Source organism: Dipodomys ordii, unplaced genomic scaffold, assembly GCF_000151885.1.
Source record: "Dipodomys ordii isolate 6190 unplaced genomic scaffold, Dord_2.0 Scaffold48, whole genome shotgun sequence".
Classification (NCBI taxonomy): domain Eukaryota; kingdom Metazoa; phylum Chordata; class Mammalia; order Rodentia; family Heteromyidae; genus Dipodomys; species Dipodomys ordii.
This window is the reverse complement of record NW_012267264.1, coordinates 4709918-4735832: the sequence shown is the minus strand read 5'-3', so window position 1 is coordinate 4735832 and position 25915 is coordinate 4709918. Positions and strand designations below refer to the sequence as shown.

Genomic DNA, 25915 nt, shown 5'->3' with positions numbered 1-25915 from the left:
CCAAACTAGGCAATTAATTTAATGAGAGAAAAAGGAAAAAAAATCAGTCAAGTGAGTAATTTCACGTATAGATGAAAGTTCCTAATTGATTGTTTAACTTTGCAACAATTGATTTAAAAAGAAAAACGTTCACCTTGTAATGTTTCTGCACACATTTGTATTTTGTCAGTAATGTCTTTGTCTTTGGCTCATAACATGCTCCCTGTTGATAAAGGATGCTCTTGAACAAGCTTTGAATGTGTAATCAGCCAAATAAACAAGATAGGAATGAAATCTACTCTGAAGTCTATCAATCTTGCCTGTTGAAGTTCAAGGCTTCTCTCATCTTTGACTCCAATGGTGCATTAAGGGTGAGAGAGTTTTGTGCACTTATTCCAATTTCCCTGTAATTAGACCTGCAGTGAAAGGAGAGTTGTTTTTTGTTTCTTCCTACAACTCAAGCATACTTTATATCACTTTCATATTTACAGAAGAAAAAGTCACGAACTACACTGTTATGCAAGCAATTCCCTGGATGTTCATTAATTATTTGAATGTTTGCCCTGCCCAAAAAGGTCTGTTCAGAAAGTAGACTGGATGTAGTAAACACAGCACTTACCATACTGGATTCACCCCCACCATCATCACCATCCTCAGAGCAATCCTTTTGTGCAAATTCCATTTTTCTATCGATGTTGCTAAACAGATGACTCCAATTAGCAGCAGGTGAAAATCTTTGAAATATGCAGATGCCACCTGAAATTCCAATTAAACCCATAACCAAGAATACTGGTGTGGGGAAAAGAAAGATACTATTGTATAAGAAAGCCATTATTAGGCTGCTCTTAACTTTAACCTCGACTACATATCTTTTTTTGTATTGAGAGACAGAAATGTAGATGTGCTTGAATGCATATTTAAATACGTTCTATATTCTTACTCATGGTCTTATTAAGAAAAAAGTAAATGAGGGCTGATGATGCACCCCTATAATCCCACATTATGAGATTGAGGCAGGAGGAGGATGAATCTGAGGACTGTTGGGCTATCTCAAAGAAATGAAAGAAAAAAAAGAAAAAATAGGAGGAGGGAAAGACAAAATAGATGAAATTAAATCAAAGAGATTTGAAGTCTTCTTGCAAGATAAATGCACTTTTTGTTTCTGTAACCAAATAGGATTTCATCAAAAAACAGAATTCTGCAATAAGAGGTCCTGGGTTCTTTCATAGCTGTATGATTTATCCATTGATCAATCTTTGTACAAATCAAACAAGAAGCTGCCATCATTAAGTGCTACACCACATCAAGTGTGAATTAAATGTTTCTTAAAAAGTATATTGTGAGCGAGGGAAGGGGTGACATTGTCCAAAAACAAATGGACTCTATCTGACTTATGCAAACATAACCCCTCTGGACACAACCTTTATAATAATAATAAAAAGTTTTAAAGTACATTGCTAGTCAAAATGCATGTGTTATAGAAACCAGTTTTTATGTATTTACTAAATTTGTTTCATTGAATATAGTGATCAAACTTCCAGTCTTCATAATAACGGACGTGTCAGCACCTTTGGCAGGTATGGCCACTGCATCTTTCTTTGAGGCATTTGGTTCACAAGGTTTCCGGTGCTCCTGAGTTCCCTCCTCTCTATGCCTTATTTATCCTGAGCTCTGTTCTCTGTTCTCTCTGCTTGTCTGTTTTTACTTTCTCTTTTAGCGATCTCAGGTCATAGAGCTTGGACTGCCATCTCTGTGCTTGTAACTGGCAGATCTCCTATCTCCTGATCAGCTGCCTCTCATGAATCTTGACTCTGGAGAGCTACACCCACCACTACTCAACATCTTCACTTAGATGAACAAGGGCCACTTCAGATTAACATGTCTAGCATTGAGCTCTAGGTGTCTACATTTCTTCTACAATAGATCTGTGCTGCTTCTCATCTTTCCCATTTCACATGATATTTTTTTTTCCATTAAGCAGGTCAAAAATCTAGGAAGCATCCTTAAATCTCTTCTTTCTAAAATCCAAACAAGAAAGTTGATTGGTTCAACATTTATCAGTAATATATTCAGTATCTCTTTATACCTGGTCTGAATTATTATCTGATTTTTAAAACATCCCTTGCATTGTATGGCTTTCTCATGTTCCATTTTGGTATGATTAAAAAAATAGCTTTAAATGATATAATAAGATTAATTAAATAATTAGACTAAGTACTGAATTTTAAGTATAGGCCTTTCTGCCTACATCTTTGAGACTTTTCTTGGTGCTTTGTGTTTTGGATCAGTTATTTGTAAACTCAAGGTCAGTTACCCTGTCTGGAAAGAGGACCACAAGACTGAAAAGAGTCCTCATTAAAGGTCCTAAGTGCTTTTTCTTCCTGGAAGTTTTAGCTAATCAAATCTATTTTTTCAATCATACAAATTTAAAATAAAATTAGGCTGATATTCTGGAGATGATAAATTCTCTGCAAGATTTGGATGTTTCTGGAGTGATCTAGTCATTAGACCTAGTTCTAGAAATAATAGCAATACAATACAGCATATAAAACTAGACTTGATATTTAATAACTCACTTAATTACTAAATATTCTTGACAAACTAGTTTTAGTTCTGGGAAGAGAAAAGCTTGATGGTGGTAATAGAGTTGAAGATAGAAATTTGAGAGTAGAAATCGAGTTTTGCAAGTCATAAAGAGTGGGGGTAGGAACCATACTAATTTAAAAATTCAAGCAACACTGGCATGCACAACTGTTGATACTAAATGCAGGCACCATGCCTTTTGGCTCAAGAAACTCCGAGTTTTGGATTTTTTTTATTGTGAAAATACCTTACAGAGAGGTTACAATTACATGAGCAAGGTAATGAGTGCATTTCAATATTCCAACCTCATTCTTCAAGGAAATAGAAGAGGCAATCCAAAAATTCATATGGAACAATAAAAGACCCCAAATAGCAGAAACAATACTTAACAGAAAGAACAGTGCTGGAGGAATATCAATACCAAATTTTAAACTCTACTACAAAGCCATAGTAATCAAAACAGTTTGGTACTGGCACAAGAACAGACTTCAGGACCAATGGAATTAAAAAACCCAGAAATGAACCCACAGACCTACAGCCATCTAATCTTCAATAAGGGAGCTAAAACAATAGAATGGAAGAAAGACAACCTCTTCAGTAAATGGTGCTGGCAAAATTGGTTAATCACTTGTAGAAAACTAAAAAAGCTAGAGCCTTATATATCACCCTGTACCAGAATCAACTCCAAATGGATCAAAGACCCCAGAGTCAAAGCAGACACTCTGAAAATATTACAGGATGGAACAGGAGAAACCCTAGGTCTCCTTGGCACAGGCCAAAATTTTCTTAATAGAGACCCAGAAACACAACAATCAAAGAAAGGTTGGACAAATGGGATTGCATGAAATTTCAGAGCTTCTGCATGGCAAAAGACATAGCTTGCAAGATCAATAGAAAGCCCATGGATTGGGAGAAGATCTTCACTAACCGTACAATGGACAAGGGTCTCATATCTAATATACTTGGAACTCAAAAATTAAATCCCCCAACAACAAATCTTCCAAGAAACAACTGCCCAATAAATTAGTGGGCTAAAGACTTAAAGGAAACTTCTGTGAAGAGGAAAGAAGGATGGCCAATAGACACATGAAGAAATGCTCAACCTTCCTAGCCATAAAAGAAATGCAAATCAAAACAACATTGAGATACCACCTCACCCCAGTTAGAATAGCTATAATCAAGAACTCTAATAACAACAGATGCTGGAGGGGATGTGGACAGAAGGGAACCTTACTGCATTGTTGAAGTGGGAGTGTAAACTTGTTCAACCACTTTGGAAAGCAGTATGGAGGTTCCTCAAAAGACTCTACATAGAGTTCCCCTATGACCCAGCAATTCCACTTTTGGGCATTTACCCGAATGATCACAAACAAGACCACACTAAAGCTACCAGCACAACTATGTTTATTGCAGCATTATTCACCATAGATTTTTGGATTTTTTAGCAGTAGAACTTCAGAAAGAAAAACTGGGATACAGCTTTATCTGTATAATCTTCCAAAGCAATGATAATTAGAAAGAAAATAAGGTAACTCATATAAGCTCATACAAAATAAATGAAATACATCAACAGTACGAGTAACTTAGTGTAAAAAGAGACATACCAGAAGAAATATACAAGAGAGCTACAGAGAGAATCAGGAATTTAAAAAAGAAAAAAGATGTGGGCTCCAAAATGAGGAAGAACAATGGGAACAACTTTTCTCTTAGGAAGAACTGTAATCAAGGTATAATTCAAAAGGCAATCTCCACCCACACGAAAGACAGATAAGCCTCATGAGAACAGTGGTGGAGAAAGGCAAGAAGATGGAATCCCAAAGGTGATAAATTACACTGACTGAGAACTTGAACTTGACATCTTCCCTGAGAATGTTTTAGCTGTGGTTTAGGCAGGTTTTGTTTTCTGGATGGCTGGAGACTGCATGGAGATAGATATTCTTGTTTCAGTGCATTTCATGCTTTTAATGGGAAATTGAATCCATTTTCTTCAGATGGGTAGCCTTAGATTGTATAAAGGTAAAAAGAAAGAAAGAAAAAAAAATACCAGCACTCAGCGTGAATAAACTCCTCTCAGTGAGAACCAAATAGAAATACACATGAAACTTAATTTGGCTTTAGCTTTTGAAATGCCAGGTTTCTGGAAAAGAAAACAGGGAAGCTTTTCCTTCATTAAAAACAAAAGAAATTGCTTTTTCAACGCTGTGAGATCAAATTCTAATGAACAGAGAAAGCTTTGGCAGAATGTGAACACGTTGGTCCTTTTGTGCAGGGAAGGAAGCACAGAACAGGCATTTCTTCTACAGAAATATGCGAAATTCCCAGAGAGAAGGTACCACTGAAAGTCCGGGGGACTTCAGAGGAAGCCTTCAGCAAAAGGATTATTGTTCTTTTTTCAAAAATGACTTTTCTCCCAGGAAACCACCACACAAAATAAAGAATGTACCAATGATGGCCTTACTTACTTTTGTAGAAGGCATGATCCCAAACAGGGGAAACAATAGGCCTGGAAGTAGAGCTGTGATTGACAGAGGCAAAGCTTCTGTGATCCACAATATGGCGACCACAAAAAGGACGTAGGCACATTCTGCTTCCTAGAAAGGATGAAGGCAAACGCAAGGTAAACAAATGGGAAGCAGAAAGGATCATCTAAGTCATCACCACATTTGCTGAGCAGAGTCATGTCACAGAGAGAAAGAAGCAGCTCTCATGTCTTCTCATAACTAACAGCTCGAGGGGATCTGAGGGCCCCGAAATCTTAATAAATGTGATGAAAACTAAATAAAGTCACTTGTTAAGTTTCACATTTGCCTCGATATGAATATCCTACAGTCAACTTTTCTGTGCTTGTATTAGTCTATATATGATGGTTTGGCTCAGTCAAGCTTGACTTTTCATACACTCTCAGTACCGAAGGGTGGTAGTAATAGTGAAGTTCTTAACTTCTGGGTGTCAGACCCCCCCATCTGCCTTCTAATTACATTTTTTGGTGCCTGCTTGGTTGAGACTCATGCACGCTTACCTTCTAAGTAAATGGGTGGATGAACCAAGGGAAAGTTTTTACTGTGCTTTATCAAAGAGGAAGAATGTGAGGTAGCTTACACCCAGCTTTCAAGTCACATGGACTAGGGAGTAAAACAACAACAACAATTTCTTGTTTTTTGAAAACCACAGCTGAGATACTGAGGAGACACAGAGTCATTACACACAAGAATGGGACTCTTAATAGAATCTGTTGCTGTTTAGTATTGGACCCTAGATTCACTATTTGGAACACTAGTAAGGAGGGAAAGTTTATCTTGCTTTTTGACTTAGAAAATTTTGCTATGAAACCTAGAATATCCCCAGTGATCCCCATACATTCACCTCTGTTCTATGACTTGTTTTGCTTTCACACTGCTGGAATTGTGAGTTGCATATGAAAATTTACACAAAACTGCAATTTGGGTTTGTAGGGGTATTGATTCAAAGCTTATACAATTTCTCAATCTGTGACCCTTTGATTCATCTTCTTCAGCCTGAGTGTTCTGGTCTTGGTGTTGACTTCCCAACATCTTTATGCCATTACAGGAATTCTAAAAGATCCTTAATAAACCAGATGTGTCATAACTTCATTGTGTTATATTTTCAAAGGAAAAAGAATAAAGGTGTTTTGATGTGGACATTTTGTTTGTTTGTTTGTTTTACAGAAACTGCCTCTGGTCTTGACAGTCAATAAAACAACAAAACAAAGCTGGGCTATGACTCAGGCTTTCTAAAGTATTCTACAGCCAGTTTGTGAATACTAGTTTACTTTAAAATGTCAGCAGAGGAGGCTATGCATTTTCTTGTAATGAGAACCCATGGATAAACTCAAAATTTCTTCCTTACAACTTTGTTTTCTGATACTTGCAAGAAACTAGGTTTTAACGACAAAATGGGTCCTGTTATTATCTTGTTTCCTAGTCAGAATAAACCAGTCTCCTGGTAGTCCGACTTTTTACTTCATCATTTTCTAACTCAAATCTGCCTCTCTATCTCTAGTCAACTTTTTTAGGCAAGTCCATTTTAAAACCAGATAGATAATGTCTCAAGAACCCATTTTTATTATGTCATTCTCTTGCACAATGCCAAAGTCTTGGGCTTACCCTCTTATTAATTCTCTAGCACACCACCCAACTACAGTGGTCTGTGAAATATTAGAAAAATAAAGACACTAATGGACTAGCTAATTGTGGTCACCAGGCAGTATCCTTGACATAGAGACTGAAATTTCTTTCCAGCAAGGGACTTCTTCAGCTATGTAGTCCTAACCTGCTCACGTGAGAGAGACAGTTCTGATGGCACAATAACAGTGTCCTTTAGGTTCATCCATGTCATCACAAGTGGAGGATTTTATTCCTTTTTTAAATGGCTGAATAGTATTCTGCTGTGTATAGATAACATATTTTCTTTAGCCATACATTTACTGAAGATACATAAAGGTTTATTCTATTTAGACACTTGGCTATTGTAAATATTGCTATCATAAATACAAAAAGAAGATATGTCTTCCACATATAGATTTCATTTTGTTTGGACATATATACCCAGTAATGAGATTGCTGGAACATATTGTAGTTCTAGTTTTAATATTCTGTGTAACTGCCAAAGCTTTTTCTATGGTGGCTGCATTGATTTGCTTTCCCACTAGCGGAGCACAAAGGTTCCTTCTCCTCCGTGTCCTCTCTAGCACTTGTTACCTTTTGTTATGTTTGTAATAGCGTTCTAACATCTGTAAAGTTATATCTCATGGTGATTTTAACTTGCATTTCCCTGATGACCACTGATATTGAACATTTTTGGTAGAACTTTTAGTTACTTGAATGTCTTCTTTTATGAAATGTCTAGGTCATTTGCCCACTTTATAATTTTTATCTGTTTGCTTGCTATTGCCTTATTTGGTTTCTTAATAGATTTTGGGTATTAATCTATTATCAGATTGCAAGTATTGTCTCCCATTATCTAGGTTCCCAACTTCCTTTCTCTATTAATTGCTTGGTTTGTTGTTCAGAAGCTTTTTAGTCTGATGTTCTCACACTTGTTTATTTTGGCTTTGTTTCCTGTGCTTTTCAACTTTTGTTCAAAAATCCTTGCCCATTCTAATGTTTTGAAGTATTCCCTCTATATTTTCTTCTAAGGGTTTCCTAGTTTCAGGTCTTAGTTGTAACTGTCTAATCTAATCCACTTTGAGTTGACTTGCAGGTACAATGTGAGACAGGAAATTAGTTTCATTCTTTTCTTTGTGGATATTCCGTTTTCCCAGCATCACTTATTAAAGAGAATGTCCTTTCCCCATTGTGTGTTTCAGTGCCTGTCTGTCATGAAAATCAATTGATTGTAAATGCAGAACTTATTTCTGCGTCCTGTTCAAATAATTGATCCATCCATCTGTTTTATGCTGGTACCATGCTGTTTTGGTTAATAAAGGTTTGCACTGTGTTTTGGAGACAGATATGATAATGTCTTCAGCTTTGTTCTTTTGGCTCATGGTTACTTTGGCTACTTGGGGCCTCTTCCGTGGGTACATACGAATTCTTTGAATATTTTTTAAAGAGTCAGGTGACTATCTATCCATTTTCTCAAGACAGTGATGCTTTATACTTGTTAAACAGATGCCCCTTCTGAATGACAACTTCTTTCATGCTAAGAGTTCTCTCTTTTTGGTTGGTAGATCATACACATATCCTTTTGATAAGTCCAAAGCAAAAAACCCTTCTTCCTCCAATTCCTCTTCTCTATTGAGCCATCCCATGTGGGCAGGAAAGAATTCTTTCCACTCAATACTCAGTAAGCTTTCAGTAACAGGCTAGTCCAGACATAATTGCAAATATTTTCTTGGAAGAATATGAAATTAAAATACATGAAATTATTATTTGCTTTTAAATCAAATACCTATGGGTTTTTTTGCTAAGATTAAAATTATAAAAGATACAAAAAATGACCATTTTCTTCTTTTTGGTTGTTTTTTATGCTTTCCCATTGTGATTCACATTACCTCATCTAGCAGCTTCTAGTAGTCTCTGTCAGCTCTTAATTTTCAGTACAGAGTGAGTTTTATCTTGCTACCTAGGTTGGCTTCTAGCCAGGTCAGCCCAACAGCTGTCATCTGACTGACTGGGGATACTGAGGTGAGGTGGTTCCTTGTTCGGATAGTGTTTGCTTCCTGTGAGCTGCTTTCTGTCTTTCACATCTTCAAGCAAACCATTCTCCAATCTTTAGATCGTGATATTGAATGGGAGCTGACCCCAGAATCATTGGTGGAGACGATGAACCACAAATTCTCTCATTCTTTCTGTGTGTTCTTTCTATTGTTAGGCTTGGTCATATTTCTCGAGCCCTCATTCGAACTACATCCTGGCTATCAGATTCCTTAGCCTAACAACCTTTTTCTTTTTTATTTCTTCCTTCTTCCTTTTTGCTCCCTACATGCCTGGCACTGGGGTCAAAAAACTGTCACACCAGTGTGTTAAAGTCTTTACATGTGTCACAGAAGAGCCCTGGCTTTTCTTTCCAATAATGGAGTTGGTACTAAAATATTTACCTGTAGAGGTCAATTCTCATAGCTGACGCTCACCATTAGAGCACTGTCATAATTTGTCTTCAACTCCTCAACTAAGTGCACCTGAGCATGTGCTGAAGAGGTAGAAAAGACAGACACACTGACAAGGAAGCAATTTAGATGATGATTTTTTTTCCCTCTCATCCAGTTCTGATTGTCAAGTTCCCTTGGGATAGGCGGCCAATAATATTTTAAAATCATCTTGGCTTTCTTTTAAATTATGGCTTCAGATAAAATTGAAATATAAATTCTGTATTAGAGTTTTCATCCCCCACCCCTTTTTTAAGGACACCACTGACTGATCTTAGAGAGTAATTTGGCTGATAAACTGGCATGCATGCAGTTACAATCTCCTCTCAGCACAGCAGGGAAGAAAGCAGAACGAATCACAGGCCTCACCCACTGCAATTGATTTTCTAAAAAGAATACAAAGCAATTAGGAAAAGAGAAAAATGATGAATTCTGAGTCTGTGTGCTACAAAGAAACACTATTCTTATCTGACAGCACCTACAAAAGGCTTTGCATCTACCCTTCTGCAGGAATGACTCTTACAATTCTATATTAATTGAAAAGCTTAAAATGTTTTGTAATATTCTCATCTTGAAAGGTGGAGACTCTGAAGGAGCTCAACTGTTGGGTCAAGGAATAGCAGCTAGCTTTTCTTGCAAGCAGTTAGACTACATTGGAAGCAGGGACATGTAACTTAGTGGCTTTATCATGCCAAGGACCAATTTTTTTAACCCTTATTTCCCACTCAGCATCCATAGCTAAATAGCACCTGGAAAGAATCATGGAGAGCATTCAGTGTTATAGTCAAAATGAATTAACTTTGGGATCACTTGGGGAGTTTGCATGGGTTTTGCAGCAGCCGAGAGGTTGAGACTTCGCACACAATTTACAGGTGAATGTAGCGTAACTGATAGACAGACATTTTGAAGAAATTCTTGCCAGGCACTGGTGGCTTACATTTGTAATCATAGCTACTCAGGAGGCTGAGATCTGCGCATCATTATTTGAATACAGCCTGGATAGGAAAGGCCCTGAGATTCTTAGCTTCAATAAAAACTACTCAAGAAAAGGCCAGAAGTGGTGCTGTGGTAGAGTGCTAGCCTTAAGCAAAAGAAGCTCAGGGATAGCATTCAGGTCCAGAGTTCAAGCCCTGAACTGGCAAAAAATAGATAAATAAGAAAGTTTTAGTCATTTTATTTGTGAGGAAATGGGCCATATAGGAAAGTTTTCCAAATATACTAGGTTATACTGTGGAAAGATTCCCTAAATCTCAGCAGCTTAAAGCCATGAAGTTTATGTCTTGACCACTATTGTCCATCAGGGGTCAGAGTTACTACTCAGGTTTCTCTCAATGGGGAGGAATAATGGAGTAAGACAAATGAGCCTACTTTGTAAAGACCTGGTCTAAGCATCATTATGGAGCAATGTCATCTATGGACTTGGAAATCAGATCCCTTATGCTCCAGACCCCTAGCTCCCTTTTGGAACTTCTGTGTTTTTGAGTAAATTTCTTAACTTCTCTGAGTTTATTCATCAATATTAGTTATTCTTAATAAATATTATGAGGCTTATAATGAGCATTCAGATTGATTGTGGTTGCTAAACTAGTTATATAAACCTCTCATGGATGCCAAGCATGCTGGAGCTAGGATTGTGGCCAACCAAGGCAAAAAAAATATTAGCAAGACCCTATTCCCACAAGTTGGGCTTGGTAGCCTATGTTTGTAATCACAATTACTGAGGAATCAGAGGTAGGGGGTCATTGATCCAAGCTGTCTCTAGTGAAAGCACAAGATCGTGTTTAGAAAATAAACTAAAGAGAAAAAGGACTAGGACTGTAGTTGAAATGACAGAGTGCTTGCCTAGTAAGTGTGAAGCCAAGGGGTTCAACCTCCATACCACACACACACACACACACACACACACACACACACACACCTATCATGTAAGAAGAAGTGAATGAGACATCTTCCTGTTATACCGACATTCTTGTTCCATCTTTCTTTTCATTCTACCTTCTTCCTACATCCTTCTGCCACGTGATATCACATATGCTTCCATTCAGCAAGGTTACCTGTCCTTGCTTCCACCTGTGATAGCTAGTACTGAGGTAGGAGACAGAAACTGAACAGCATGCTCCCTGCTCTTGAGCCATTTACAGCCTGCAGGAGGAAACAAAAATCATAGCCAAGTGGGACCCATCCCATAATGAAGGCCAATGAACCCACAGTGCAATAAGAACAGTAACACTGACTGCTGGATCCTCAGCCCAACTTTGTCTTCCAAGAAGCACAGGATGAGGTGGCCATTCTAGGAAGAGGGTATGGCACGTGGAAGGGCACAGGGGCACAGAAGTCATGGGTATTCGAAAGATAGCCAGTAGTAAAGCATTACTGATGTGGAAGACAGATACTGTGGCCTTAAGGGCTTCGTCGGGCAACATCGTAAGTGTCCATCTGTGGGCACAAGTTTCTTCACATAGTATTCTCTCTGTCAGCAAAGCACAGCCATCAAAGATGTTTGATTAGGGACATGGGACCCGGTTGTTATCTTTAAAATACTAGTCAGATGGGAGACCTAGGAGGAGAGGGTGTGAAAGGCCAGTGTGGGAGGAACAGAGAAGAGATAATGACACCCCGAGGGAAGCAGACGGAACAGAGAGAGGGAGATTAGGGTGGGTTTACCAGGAGAGATCTAACACAGTCTGAGTGACTGGACTGGAAAAGATCTGAAGCTCTTCAGGGGTGAAGGGAAGCAGCCTTTTTCTGGTGGAATAACAGGAAGTGAGGGGTGTGTGGCTAAGGGAAAGGAGCAATTAAGGGACGATGAATCTTTAGTTGTCTGTTCACATGCTTTTTGCTTATATCACAGTTCACTTAGCCAAACATTTTGGGCTCAGAAATTCCTTAGAAAATATTCATGAAATGAAAAGCCAAATGGAGTGGCTCATGCATTTAATCCCAGCAACTTGGGAAACAGATCCGCAGAATCATGGTTTGATGTCAGCAGAAAGTTACCTAGGCCCACCTCAACACAAAGCCAGGTGTAGTGGGACACAATTGTAATAGGTAAGAAGATTAAGGTCTCATACCTGCTAGGGCAGAAAGGATGATACTCTATCTGAAAAATAACCACAAAAGATTAGGGATATGACTCAAGTAGTAGAGCATTGCCTAGGAAGTGTGAGGCTCTGAATCCGAACTCCAATTCCACAAGTGTGTGTGTGTGTGTGTGTGAAATTTGTTTTACTGGTTTAGTTCATTCATCCTTATGATTTCTGAACTTTCTCCCTTCTTTAGCAGTGTCTTTTCCCATCAAAATTTCTATGTTCTTTAATTTCTAAAACATTCATTTTTCTTTGGATTTGCAACACTTTCTCCTTCATCTTAAACCCCTACAATAATTCTAAGTGAACACTTAAAATGATATTCCCCATAATGTGTTTTTGCCTTTTTTAAAGGTTTTCATGTTTTCTTGGAATTTCTCCGCTGTCTCTTCTTCCAGTGTAGTGCTTTTAACTTTCTTCCCACTCATTTTCATTTACTTCCTCAATCTCCTGCCTTTCTCCTCTCGTCTACGTTTATATAAAAAATCACCTTTCTTTTACCTGTGATACTGAAGCACCACATGCCTCTCATTATACCTTATCTCTATTTTGGTTTTTTAGTTGTAATTTCTGTTTTAACTTTGAAATCAGGCTGTTACTTGCAACTCTTGCCTGAAGGAGTTATCCAGCAACACAGGAGAGCTGCAGAAAGCAGAGGTGGCTCTTTAAGATACACCCCATACTTCTGGAGCTCTTCTGAGACACTGATGCTCTTCTGAGCTAGTTCTCTCACTTTCTACCCTGGAGTGTATCTTGATCTAAAATGGTTTCTACAGCAAGCCCCAGAGAAAGCTGTTCAGCCCTGTGTAGTTGATTCTTTGTCTCCTTACTGTGGAAAGAAATTTCTAGTTAGTGGATCAGCTGGATGGACTGAGAAACATCTGTAGAAATAAATTCAGTACCCATAGGATAGTCTTCAGTTCTTCCCTTTAGAATTCCTCACATAAACCTGCTCTTCCCTTCCTATGTTTGATTTGTGAAGTACTAAGAAAAACCAAGCACCTGGAAGACACATAAGGAAATAGAATTGGGTGTGTTTAATTTTCCATGTGTTAAAATAGTCCTGAAAGAACACAGATACACAGAGGACAAAAGCTTTTAACAAGCTTTTGTATGGGAATATTTAACAAATTTCTTCTTTGGACCAAGCATGGAGGTGCACATCTATAATTCCAGCTTCTTGGAGTTGAAGATACGAAGATCAAGAATAGGAGACCAGGAAGGAGAGATGTGAGTCAGGTGTTAGAACACTGGCAGCTCTGAACGACTAGCCAAGGGAGAATGCAAAGCCCTAATTTCAAGTCCCAGTGGTCACACCACACACACACACACACACACACACACACACACACACACACACACACACACACACTAGCTCTACCAAATTTAACAAGCATTTTCTCAAAACTAAAAGCCAAAAGGGCTGATATCATAGCTCCAGAGTTCAGGTTGTAGAGCCCTTGTTAAGTAGGCCTTGGGTCCAATCCCCAGTACTGCAAATAGGTAGAAAGGTAGAACAGAAGAAGGAAAGAAAACAGAAAAGAAGGAAGGAAGAAGGAAAGAAAGGAAGTAAGGAAGGAAGGAAGGAAGGAAGGAAGGAAGGAAGGAAGGAAGGAAGGAAGGAAGGAAACTTATATAAGCAGATGTTATTAGGATGTTCTTGTGTAACTCAGAAGGCCAGAATACTGACAAGAAAGTAGACAGTAAAACCTCTTCAGGAAGAAAGAAAAGAAAGAAGGAAGGAAGGAAGGACAGGAGAGAAGAAGAAAGAAAGGAAGAGGAAAAAATATGCTTGCTTCAGGTCCTCATTGTACCTTACCCCTTACCCTGTTTGCATTAGTTGTTTGTTTTGTTGTTGTTGTTTATGGAGAGCCTTGCATTTTCCTCCATGCAAACCTTCAGCCATTATCCTGCTATGACTTCTTGCTTGGCTAGGGTTGCAGATTTGAACCACCATGACTGAATTATTGAGATAAGATCTCAATAGTATTTTACCCAGGCTGGCCTCTAATTGTGATCCTTCTTAACTCCATCTCCATATTGGATTATAGGCAAGAATATCTCTATGTTTATGTGACAATTTAAAAGTATATGTGTATTAATCTTTGGTTTGCCTCCTGGGGGGGTGGAGGGAAAGGGGGCAGCCGGGGAGAGGGGAGATGAGAAGGGATGGAAAGGGGAAAAAAAGGAGGAGGCAACAATGTTTGATAAGAAATATACTCATTACCTTGCCCATGTAATCGTAACCCCTCTATATGGTATTTTCACAATAAAAATAAATAAATTAATTAATTTAAAAAAGTATATATGATACTTTCAGATAAATCAATGAGAAAGGGTGCATCTACCACAGTGTATTAGAAGTTTACTGCCAAGGAAGCTACAGAGACACATATATTGAATTCTAATGAACATCTCTGGCTCAGATGAATGCTGGTTGGAAACATCTATTTACATAGCCAGAGTTTGATAAGCTCTATACTGATTTTTGTTTATATTTCTTATATGAAAAACTTTCATCAATGAATGATCTAATAGTAATATTACCATACTTATAAGGATTCACTTCATACCCCAAAGCATCTGGAGTTATACATATAATTTTGCTATAAACTATCATTCCCACTGAAACACCCTGAAGAATACAATCCCAAGATTACTTTCGATGATATTATTAAGAGACTAAGGTAAGGCCATGGCTCACCCATGAGCATTTGGACAGAGGCATGAAGAAAGAGCCACAGTATCTCACAAGCTGGCACTACCAGCCTGAATAGCTAGAACTCTAAGGCCCAGAAAAAGGCTCAGTACTTAAGACCTATCCACAGGTGAGAATTGCTGCTTCTCTCTCCCTTAGAGACACTCAGTTAGCTAAGGAAATAGGACAGGCCTTGTTTGCTATTTGACCTGTCTGGATGGAGCACTATCCTGACAGGAATTGGCTGAGCTGTTAATAAATGATTAATAAGCCATCAAGAGTAAATCTTCAAAACTGAAAAATAAGGATGTCTCAATTCTGAGCTCTGACAAAAACCAAGTCCAGAATCATTTTTTGTGCGAAATATCTCTGAGCCTGGACTCCTTCAAATGTAAAATGCAATGGTTCTATGGGTGATCACAGATGGTTTGTAATGGAAATTAAATAAGAGGATCTGGGCAAAGCAGGTGGCAGATGTTTGCTTTACAAAGTGAGGCCTTATTCCTCCCCTTCTGTATTACTTTGAGATCTTAGCTTCTCATTCTTCATCATACTTTTTTGACTGGAAAATTAATCTAGCAATGAAAGCCAGTCTATAATAACACAAAATACAATATAAAAATGGAAATAATAGTCAAGAATCCATTGCTGTAAAGATATATTGTACAGAGGGGTTACAGTTACATGAGTAAGGTAATGAGTTCATTTCCTACTGAACATTGTTACCTCCTCTTTGTTTTTCTACTACCATCCCTTCCCTCTCTACCTCCCCTACTCCTCTCTCCACTCCCCCCCGCCCCAGTAATTACTGACGTTTGAACATAGCCCATGAACTTACTAGACAAGTATACTACTGCTGGAGCCATGCCATCAGCCCATTTACACTTAGTTATATTTTAGATAGAGTCCTGAATTTTTGTCCAGTTCAGACTGGCCCTGAAATGCTCCTACATCTGCTTTCCAAGTAGCTGGGATTATAGATATGTGTCATTATGCCCACCTTGGTTGTTGTTTGCTTGTTTGCTTGATTTTGATGGTACTGGGGTTTAAACTCAGGGCCTTGTACTTGACTGGGAGGTGTTGCTTAAGTTATAGCCTTAGCTCATTTTGATTTGGTGCTTTTTAAAACAGGGTCTCACATTTATACCTAAACCAGACTGAGTCACAAGACTTCTATTTAGGTAGGTATTATGCATTTCCCATTTAGGTCAGGTAACAGAAAAACACCAGTATACACAGCTTCCTTTTTAGATTGGGTCTCTCTAACTTTGTACCTAGAAGGACCTTGAGCTGAAATCCTTCCAATCTCTCCTTCCTGAACAGCTAGAATTGCAGGTCTGAGCTACTAAGCCAGGCCCAACTTTTTTTTGAGTGAGGTTCTCACTTTCTTTCCCTCCTGTGCTGGCTTTGAAGTAAGATCGTGATAATATATATTTTTGAAAGATAAAATTTTTATTTCATTTAAATGTTTAGTAAACTTATTGCTGTGTATTTATACATCTAGAATACTGTAATTTGGAAACCTAAATGTTAATGGTAGATTGATTTACATTCATATGATAGCAAGATTCTATTTAAATTTTATGTACTCTATAGACCTATATCCTCTGAAGAAAAGGTTTTTTTCATTGTAAAAGCTAAAATAATATTCTTTAAGCTTAGGTAACAATTGGTTGAGTGGTGAAGTATGTATTTAAAGTGGCCCCAAAGTGAAATTATGTTATTGTACTAGGACAAATTCCTCTCATTTGCATGGGTTGAGTTTTAAGAAATGACCTAATTAGAAGAAAAGAGGAACGCATTCACAAGTGCAACCTGATGTACAGCTGATTTTTCACCCAAGGTACTGGAGCTAATTAATGCACAGATCAAATATGTTTGTCAGAGCATCTTGGGGGAAAAATCCACTGTCTACAAGTTCTTAGCAGCAATCTACTTTCCAGTTAGTGAATCATGCATCCAAACTGTTGCTTTTCATTTATTTGCTCATATCTTTTCAAATAATTTCTGTTTTTTTTCTTTGAAAATTATGTGATAATTTACATGTCACTAAATTCATATGCTCTAAATTTATATGTCAAAGAAGTACAGTTGATACATGGTCATGATGTCAGATTGCCTTGACTACTTTAATATCCTATTTTCTCTGGTGGAAATAAGGACCTACGCTGAGACTAATGCAGTAGGTGTGCAGGAATAAAGCAAGATGTGCTCATGATAGTATTCAGCCAGTTCTCAGAGCCCAGGAGTGGAAAGAGAAGTAAATGCAGGGACAAATCTTCATGGTGGGTAAGATAGAGTGGGAATCTAGATCAGGACTCAGTGTCTTTGGCTCACTGTGGTCACCTGGTGTAGCAGTCAGGGTCACCACGCTGCCAATTCCCAGTGGCAGGAACCCTACCTGGGAAGCTGTGGCTGGGAGTTTACAACTGTCAACTAGACAAGCTGTGAAGTTGGAGTCAGTCTCTTATTACCTCTCTTGAACTTCCCTCAGAGATTCTCAGGCAGAGGACTACACCTTTGGAGGGAGTCTGAAGGGTCCAACTTATTATAGTCAATGGAATTCTGTTTTATTAGCTTCAGTACTGCTTGTCAGAGAACAGCAGTAGCAAGGTTCTTCTTTACTAAGAGAAGAGATTGTAAAGGCATGGGTGGGCGAGGGGACTGGGGAGAATTTTTCCAGCTGTGGAGTTGGCATAGGGAAACTTACACTCACAGCAAGCCTGTTGTGATCATAAAATGAGAAAACACAGAAAAACCCAGAAAAACCAAAACACAGGGAGCTAATGCAACTTGTCCAGGCCACACAGTTAAATCTGGGATCTGAAACAGAAAGCATGATCCAGAACTTGCTCTTTTGCCACCAGATTAGACTTATTTATTTATTCAGATGATTTCACCAAGAGGTCAAGAATGCATTGAACCAATTATTCTATCTGTCATAGTCTTACTAATTTTGAGAACAAAATTTAAAATATCTACAGGTGCTATATTGAAAATGAAGACCATTATTGTATCATGGATTCATGATTCATAAGATTTCCTGATTAAGCAAGATAAAGTACTTCATGATTTTAATGTATCCTTTATTCCACTGAAGAAACTAAATTTCCAGGAGTTTCTGGAACCCACTGCAAACCACAGAACTGACATTTAAATTCATCTTGTCTGGTCTCTGGGACTCCAGACTGTTCTTTACTTCTTTTTCCTCAGGCGCCCCTGGCTTCTTGTAACACAGATGCTCCCTAGCATTTGATGGCTACCTGGAAAGACAAGATCTCAAGGGCTCTACTTCTTCATTCTTTTCCTCCTCAAGTTGACAGGCAGAGGACAGTTCTGATCGACTCTCGACATTTAATTATCCAAGTTAATTATACCGAGAATCAACCAACATTAGCCATTTAAAAATTAGGGAAAATAAACAAAACACCACATGACCACCATCCTGACTTCAAACTCAAATTACTGTCACCCATTCAGCTCTGAGCGAGGCAAGGATTCAGGGGAGACTTAAAGCACCTCAGGTAATGCACCTGCCACCTACCTTTGTGCAGATGACAAGAGGAAGTGGTAGTAAAATCAGCACACTGAGCAGTACCAGAAGAAACCGACGATAAACCAAAATGTAACTAAGTAGTTTCATTGTCCAGAGCAGGTGCCTTCAATGGTGTTCTCAACATGAAGCAGACTTTAAATAACCAATCTGGATTAATATTTTCCAACACATCACCTCCACTCACTGCCCCAGACAGACCAACATTAGTTAAAATTAACTCTCATTTTTTTATTGTTTTACTATCACAATTAAAACAGAGAGATAAGCTCCAGAGTACCTGCGAGAAATCAAAGACCATTTGTTTGTGTGGCTTTTGAAAGCTAAGCTGTTCTTTCCCTTCTTGCTGTAGACACACTAGAGGGCCAAGGCGATGAAGCTGGTTCTGTTTGCCAACACTGGGTCCCCCTGCCCCTTTGTAGATCCCTGATTAGCAATTTCAGAGTCTGGCAGTGGGGAAAAAAGGGGTTTGTGGTGCTAATGGATTTTCCTGGGGGCTTCTCAGATTGGGAATTAAGATGCTTCTGCAATACTGATGACAAATTTCCCCTATAGATTGGGAGCAAAGTTCTGGGTCTCCTAAAGCCTATTGCCTATTTTGACAGGAAACTGAAAGTAACCAGAAGTCTTCATGTTTTAGATCTTTGCAGGCTTGACTGATTTTTCTGTGTTGCTATGGGCTACATAATCACCAGGTACTACACCCAGAGATAAATCAGTACAGCCACATAAGAAAATGTGTGTGTGTGTGTGTGTGTGTGTGTGTGTGCATGAGTGCGTGCACACATGTGTGTGCATGTGTATGCACGTGTGTGCTATCACATAAACACATGTTATGAACTTACGAGCATGTGTAGAGGTGAGAACTCATCCAGCTGTGAAATGGAGGATGTAGTGAAATTCCTCAGCACTTGGCTGTGCTGTGCTTCCTGATGGAAGTGAATTAATTTTCTGATAAATTTCAGCTAAACAACCGCTAGCACTCAGCCCTAGGTATTAAAATAAACAAACACACACATTTCCAGCCTTCCTATTAATTTTAACTAATTTTTCTTGACACAATAGCTTTACTATTATATAATATATGGTTAGCATTTAGACTTCATTTATACTTTCATATTAATATCGCTTTTCTCTGTCATGGAAAAGAGTTCTTTCAATAGTCACTGTATTGATATGAATGAAAAGCATTTTTCCCTCTAGAAAAAACATTAAATTTCTAGAAAAATTATACATAATGAGTCAGGAAAATCAGACTAATAAACAACAAAAATGTTTCCTAATCAGAAAGGCCCATTACATCACAATTTTTCAGGTGAAGGAAAGGATAATTACTGCATAAATAAAAATAGTCATAAATATTGAGCAATAATAAATACCAATGATAAATTATACTAAAACACATTTAAGCTAGTGAGTTACTAAAATGAGCTGAAATATAATATTTCCCCCACTAATACCTTGTACAATTCATTGTATGTATTTTTATTTCTTCATATATTTTAAAGAAACCATTTCTGTTCTCCGATTTCCTTAAGACACCTGGTGAGACCATTTGAACTTCACTTTTTCCTTTTAGAAAATTTTTGCTTTGTGAGATGAAATCAAAAATAAAAAGGCATTTGTGACATTTAACAGAAATGAAGTGAAGGGAACAGTGGCACTTACTCAAGACTGAAACTGAAGGATGAGCACTTGGCATAGACCACTCTCTTTTCTATGACTATTTTCTCTCCTAGCATCCAGATTCTATTGGAGGAAGGTTCCCAGAACCACCTTTCCTCTCTTGTGAGCTGAACTCAATTCTGTGGTCATCCATAATTACAATAGAGTTCTAATTTTCATTATCTCCACCTATTCTCCTCTTTCTCAATGGAGTTCTCTTCACTGTCACAGACAAAATAGACAAGACACAGTAACTGACATTAAATATGAATGATTAGGATGAGATGACTGTTACAAGAGTCACCAGGGAATAAACCTCTAAGAGCACAAATAATAAGTATCCTTCACATTACACCATATGGTCAGGCACTTCAGGTCAAAAGCAGCCACAAGGGTCAAATTGTGAGTTGTGCTGATAATCAATGTAAGGGGCGGGGAAATGAGTTTTTTGCACCTCTAAAGCCTGCTTTCTGGTCCTGCTTTCTTCTTTCCCTCTCCCCCTTCCTACATCTCCCTTTCTTTATTTCTTTCTCTTACATTTTTTATTAGCATTAACTAGTTATACAAAGGGATTTCATTTTGACATGTCCATATATGCGTGTCATGTACCTTGATCAGACTTTCTCTCTTTTTTCTCCTTTTTCCTTTCTTAATCTAATCTCAACAAGCTTCACTGTTCCATTCTGACCCATGTAGATACATTATTTGAATCACATTCACCCTCCATCAGCTTTCCCATTTGCCTACCTAACACCATCACCCTGAGATGAAGTTTCTCATCATGAGGCAATAGGAGACACTCCAACACTTTCACTAATGTCCACACCCCAGGCAGCTCCTATCTCAATATTTCACCTTCCTCTTCCTCCTCCTCCTCTTCTCTTCCTTCATTTTTTAGTCACTATTGTATTTCATACATAATCAAATTGACCCCTCATGTACCCTTACTTTCCCCATCCCCACTAGCCACCATTATTCAACTATCTTCAGTAAATTCCATTTATGTTTTTTATCATTCATAGATGCAATGTACTTTGGTATTGTTCACCCCTCAAACAATCCCACAGTTATAGACATGCTCTGTGTGTGTGCTTGTGTTTACCTGAATGTTTACCTTTTAGGAGTCAGGGTGATCCTTGGCTGACTACATCCCAATAACCTGGATGCTTGTCAAAAATGCAGACGTGCTGGGTGCTGGTGGCTCACACCTGTAATCCTAGCTACTCAGGAGGATAAGATTTGAGGATTGTGATTAAAGCCAGAACAGGCAAGAAAGTCAGTGAGACTTATCTCCAAGTACCTACCAGAAAACTGGAAGTGGTACTGTGGCTCAAAGTGGTCAAGCTCAGGGTCAGCACCCAGGCCCTGAGTAAAAAAAAAAAAAAGAAAGAAAGAAAGCAGATGCCTTGACCTTATTAAATCAAAATGGGACTTGGGAATTTTCATGTTTTGCTGGCTCTCTGTATTATTTTTATGCACATTAAAATTTTAGAATCGTTGACTTACTACTTGTGCCAGAAATAACATAACTTATATTGTTCACTGTTTTAATGATGCATGTAAAATCATGAATCAGACATTAATTCTTTGAAGATAAGGACCATTCATTTACTTCCCTTGATGTCTCTTTGTCCCTAGCAAAGTGACCAGACTCACTCTCTCCCTATCTCTCCTTCTTCTCCTTCTATCCTTCCTTCCAAAACCAGTCTCAACAAGGCTCTTTATTTCATTTTCATACATATATATAGTGATTTTGAGCTCAACAAGAAATGTACTCATTCCTTATTGATATAACTAAAACCTCTCTGTTCATCATCTTTACAAGAAAATAAAATTTAAGAAAAATAATGGCTTTTGGGGAATAAATAATTGCATATTATAAAATTCTGAAAGTGTGAAGAAATAAACCTCCAAGTTTGAGTGGCTAAAAAAAAGACTTTGACATAGCAAAGTTTCAGATACCAGTTAAATACTCAATGGATAGTTCTCTAAACTTGCCTTTGATTGCAAATAATTGGAAACCAGTTAGCCTCATACTTGTATAGTATGATTTACAAAGACAGTTATCAGTAGAATGTTTAGGTGTGTAAAGAGATTTGGTTTTTGATGAGAAATATGTACTCCATAGCAATAGTCCTGTGTACAAATTAAAATGGTGTATAATCAGTATAGATTTTAACTAAAAAAAATCTAAGAAAAATATAAATGTTTTCACTGTTGGCAAAAACAGCCAGGTGTATTTTATTTGTTTCAGTTATGTGTTCCTATTTTCATTCATAAATATTTCAGGTTTGCAGCTCATGCCCATGTGATTTGATTGTCACCGTTAAAAGACTATTATTTGACATGGAATGTAAAACAAGATGACACCCTGACATTCATTGGCTATAAAGCCTTCACCAGTTTGTAATTCTGAAACTCCCCCATGGTGACTTCCTATTCATATATTCTAGATATGTCCATAAATTCCAAAAACCTACAGGAACTGCATGGAAAATAGAGGTGCTACATATTAGCAGGGTTTCGAAACTAGATGCTATTCAAACTAGCAGTCATTTACTCTAGCATTTTTTAATGTCTTTAATCTCTTCAGACAGATTGATCCCTTCCTTAAGATGATAAATCCTCTTGACAAAACCAAAACATGTAGGCAATGTAGGTAAATTGATAAAAGCACACTTGTAATTCTAGCAACTGGGAAGACTAAGGCAGGAGAATTAGGAATTGGATGTTGGCTGGGTAACGTAAAGAGATCCTGTCTCAAAAGTAAATAAATAAGTAAATAATGACTGAAGGGGTGAAGGCTTAAGGGCAAAGGGATATACAAATAAAAGAGAAATGAGCAGCAAGGAAAGTCATAATCTTCGATGTGTATACCTGGAAATGGAATTTGGTCATGTGATGGGAATAGATTGCAGGGAGGGGGGAGAAGGGGAGGGCGAGAGGAAGTGATGGAAGGGATAACTCTGATTGAGATGCACTGTGCACATTCATGTACTGTTAAATGGAAACACTTTATGCAACTATTTGGAAACAAAACTCAAGAAGAAGAAGAAAATGAAATGAGCAAATAAGTAAATGGATAAATAAATAAAATACATTTCAACATCTTAGGAAAAATCATGCAAAAATGTGTTTTGACATCTTTAGTGAGTAACTATTGTCAGTTTTCTCCATTTGTTTCCCAAAACAAGTATAAAATTATTATTTAGGGCAGAATAGTCTAACCCCCAGACTGTAAGTTCAGATATAACTCCCCAAATACATCAACGTCATTTATTAACCACAACTTTCATAATCATTTCTCCAGTGCCAGGAAGTAAATGACTGACTGCATAAACACTGAACTGTGTCCTGAGAGGCAATGACCCTATCTTCCGTGAACCGAGAAGAAAAACAAATTCCTAAAGAGAATGGCCTATCTCCAGCAAGAACAGTGGCTTGCCAGAATATTCCAGCCCTCAAACAAAGTGGCAACCAGCCATAGGCTGCACTCAATGAGGAGAAAGTGTTTTCTCTTCACCAAGCTTTTCCATATTTTATCTTGATTTAGGAGGGAACATTCTAGAACCGAAGCACACTATCAAAAGAAGGATCATCTCATGAAGCTAGAGATGAAGTAAAATAAAATGTATGCATAGTTTATAGAGGATCATATTTTCTTTCTACAGCGTCTGGTTTTATAACCCTAAGGAAACATAAAAACATAATTGTGTTTGTAAATGCAATTAGCTATTTATGTAAGTGAATATAAGTGAATAAATCTGTGGAGTTTCCAGTATATAATGTTCAGCTCACAGATTATAATTTTGAAGAATGAATGTCATTGACAGATTTAAGGTGATGTACATCAGGAGACATCATTCACTTACTTCTGTGTTTGGTACACAAAAGACCATTTTCTAATGAAGTAAGAGTGTGTACAATAAGGTCAAATGATCTCTATGACAAATATTAAGTGCTTATATAAAATAGCTGAGAGAAAATAGTTACTTTTTGTGGTCTGGGTTGTACTTACCATGGATATATATATTTTTGGTATGATTGAGAACCCTCGCCTAATATTTTCTTCATGTTTTAAAAAATCCTGAACTTTTGCTTTTATTGCAGAATTCAGTTTACATTTTGTGGGGAGAATTACATCGTGCAAAATTGGTGAGCATTTTTCATACTTTTAATATTTGGCACATGAATGAATGAATGAACAGATAAACTAGTGAATATAAGAGAGGTTAAAATGTGAAAAACAAAAGAGAAATAGCTACCCTAAAATACTCAGGTTGCTGTTTGCACCTACCCTTTGCCTTTTGCCCCTCTGTCTCTTGTCCAGCCTCCTCCTGTAATGGTCATACTCTAGTAGTCTTAGCCCTGACTGCAGAGTCATAATTCTTATGGTGGCTGTTAGGACATTCAGAGGTGGACCCAGAAGTTCAGGAGTGATGACTAACGATGATTAGGTTTGCACCTAGCTAGGCAGGAGATACAGTTCATGTGCTGAGACCACTTCAGTGACTCCAACAGCTCAGGAATAGAAGTCTATGGCCCATAGCACTGGATAATGTGGTGGCACCACTGTATAACCCAGCTGATCCAGGTGTTTGCTCTTTCCATAAAGTGACTAAGTTCCTATAGGCAGCTAAGTCTGTCCAAATGGAAATGACTTCTGAGCATAACTGGACTACAAAGTCATTATTGCTCCCAGTTAGATGTGTCTGTTTTTCTTTTGCAGGGGAAAATACCATATTTTACCACTCGATATATTGTCCCTTTGAAACATCTGCTGTCCCTGTTTATGACAAAAATGTCAACAAAGTCCCTGATGGTGATTTGATTTTTAAGTGTTGAAAATGGCATTGACACAGCTTACTGTCAACCTGACCCCGTTTTTTTAGAAATTATTTTTCCCTAAGTGTGGAGTATTTCACAATATGTGATTAGCATGAATATGGGAAGAGGTGAGGGTGCCCTCTTGCAGTAATTTCCTGTTGGCATAGTTACAGCATTCTCTTCTTTTCATCACTTGGCTTCTTTTATTATTAGGCTTGGTGGGAAAGTCCACTTTTTAAAAAGTCTTACATTGATAGAAGCACATTTGCAGAGCATTTATTTTCCCATTACATGGTTGGACAGCTAAGCTATACCAATGGAAAGACCATGAGGACTCAGCTCAGTTTACCCTTTTGGATACACAAAAGTTTGTATAAAGTGTAGTTTGAAGTCTGGAGGTTTTAAAAGAAATGAGGCTGATGTAGTTTGATAGAGATTATCCCTAAAATCTTACGACACTGCAAGCTTAGCTATCAGTGTGACAGATTGAATGGTTGTAATGGATCTTTTAAGAGGTGGAGCTGATAAAGAAGTGGTCAAGTCTTGAAGCACCACCCTCTTCCTCTAGAAATAACATTAGTGCTCTCCATATTGGATTGAGTTTTGCAAGAGGTGTATGAATTTCAGGATTAGTTCAGTTACTGTGAAGTAGTTTGTTAATCAAGTCAACCTCTCTTGCCTCTCTCTTGCCATATGGCCATTCTTTAGCACAAGATTAATATCTTTCCACCTTAAGGGCCTTGCCAGAAGCCAGCACATGCTAGTGTTCTGCCTTTAAACTCCTGTACGTCTCAAACAATGAGCCAAAATACCTCTTCTCGTGGTATGGTACCAGCCTCAGACATTTTGTTATTGCAATGGCACATAAACTAAGTGAAAGGCTAATGAAGTAGATCCATTCAGAGCCATTCTAGGGT

General features: G+C 37.9%; 1 protein-coding gene across 4 annotated transcripts in view; it reads right to left on the bottom strand.

Moving 5' to 3' along the window:
- The window catches only part of Slc13a1 (solute carrier family 13 (sodium/sulfate symporter), member 1), a 66858-nt gene extending 48252 nt beyond the window's left edge, over window positions 1-18606 (bottom strand). For all 4 annotated transcript variants that reach the window (XM_013019996.1, XM_013019999.1, XM_013019997.1 and 1 more), the window contains exons 1-3: window positions 18498-18606; window positions 5025-5153; window positions 599-735 (exon numbers count right to left, since the gene is read on the bottom strand). In XM_013019996.1, the coding sequence (XP_012875450.1) occupies window positions 599-735; window positions 5025-5153; window positions 18498-18596 (365 nt within the window). In that variant the 5' untranslated portion in view covers window positions 18597-18606. The remainder of the gene's footprint in view (window positions 1-598; window positions 736-5024; window positions 5154-18497) is intronic.
- Window positions 18607-25915: the final 7309 nt, after the last annotated feature.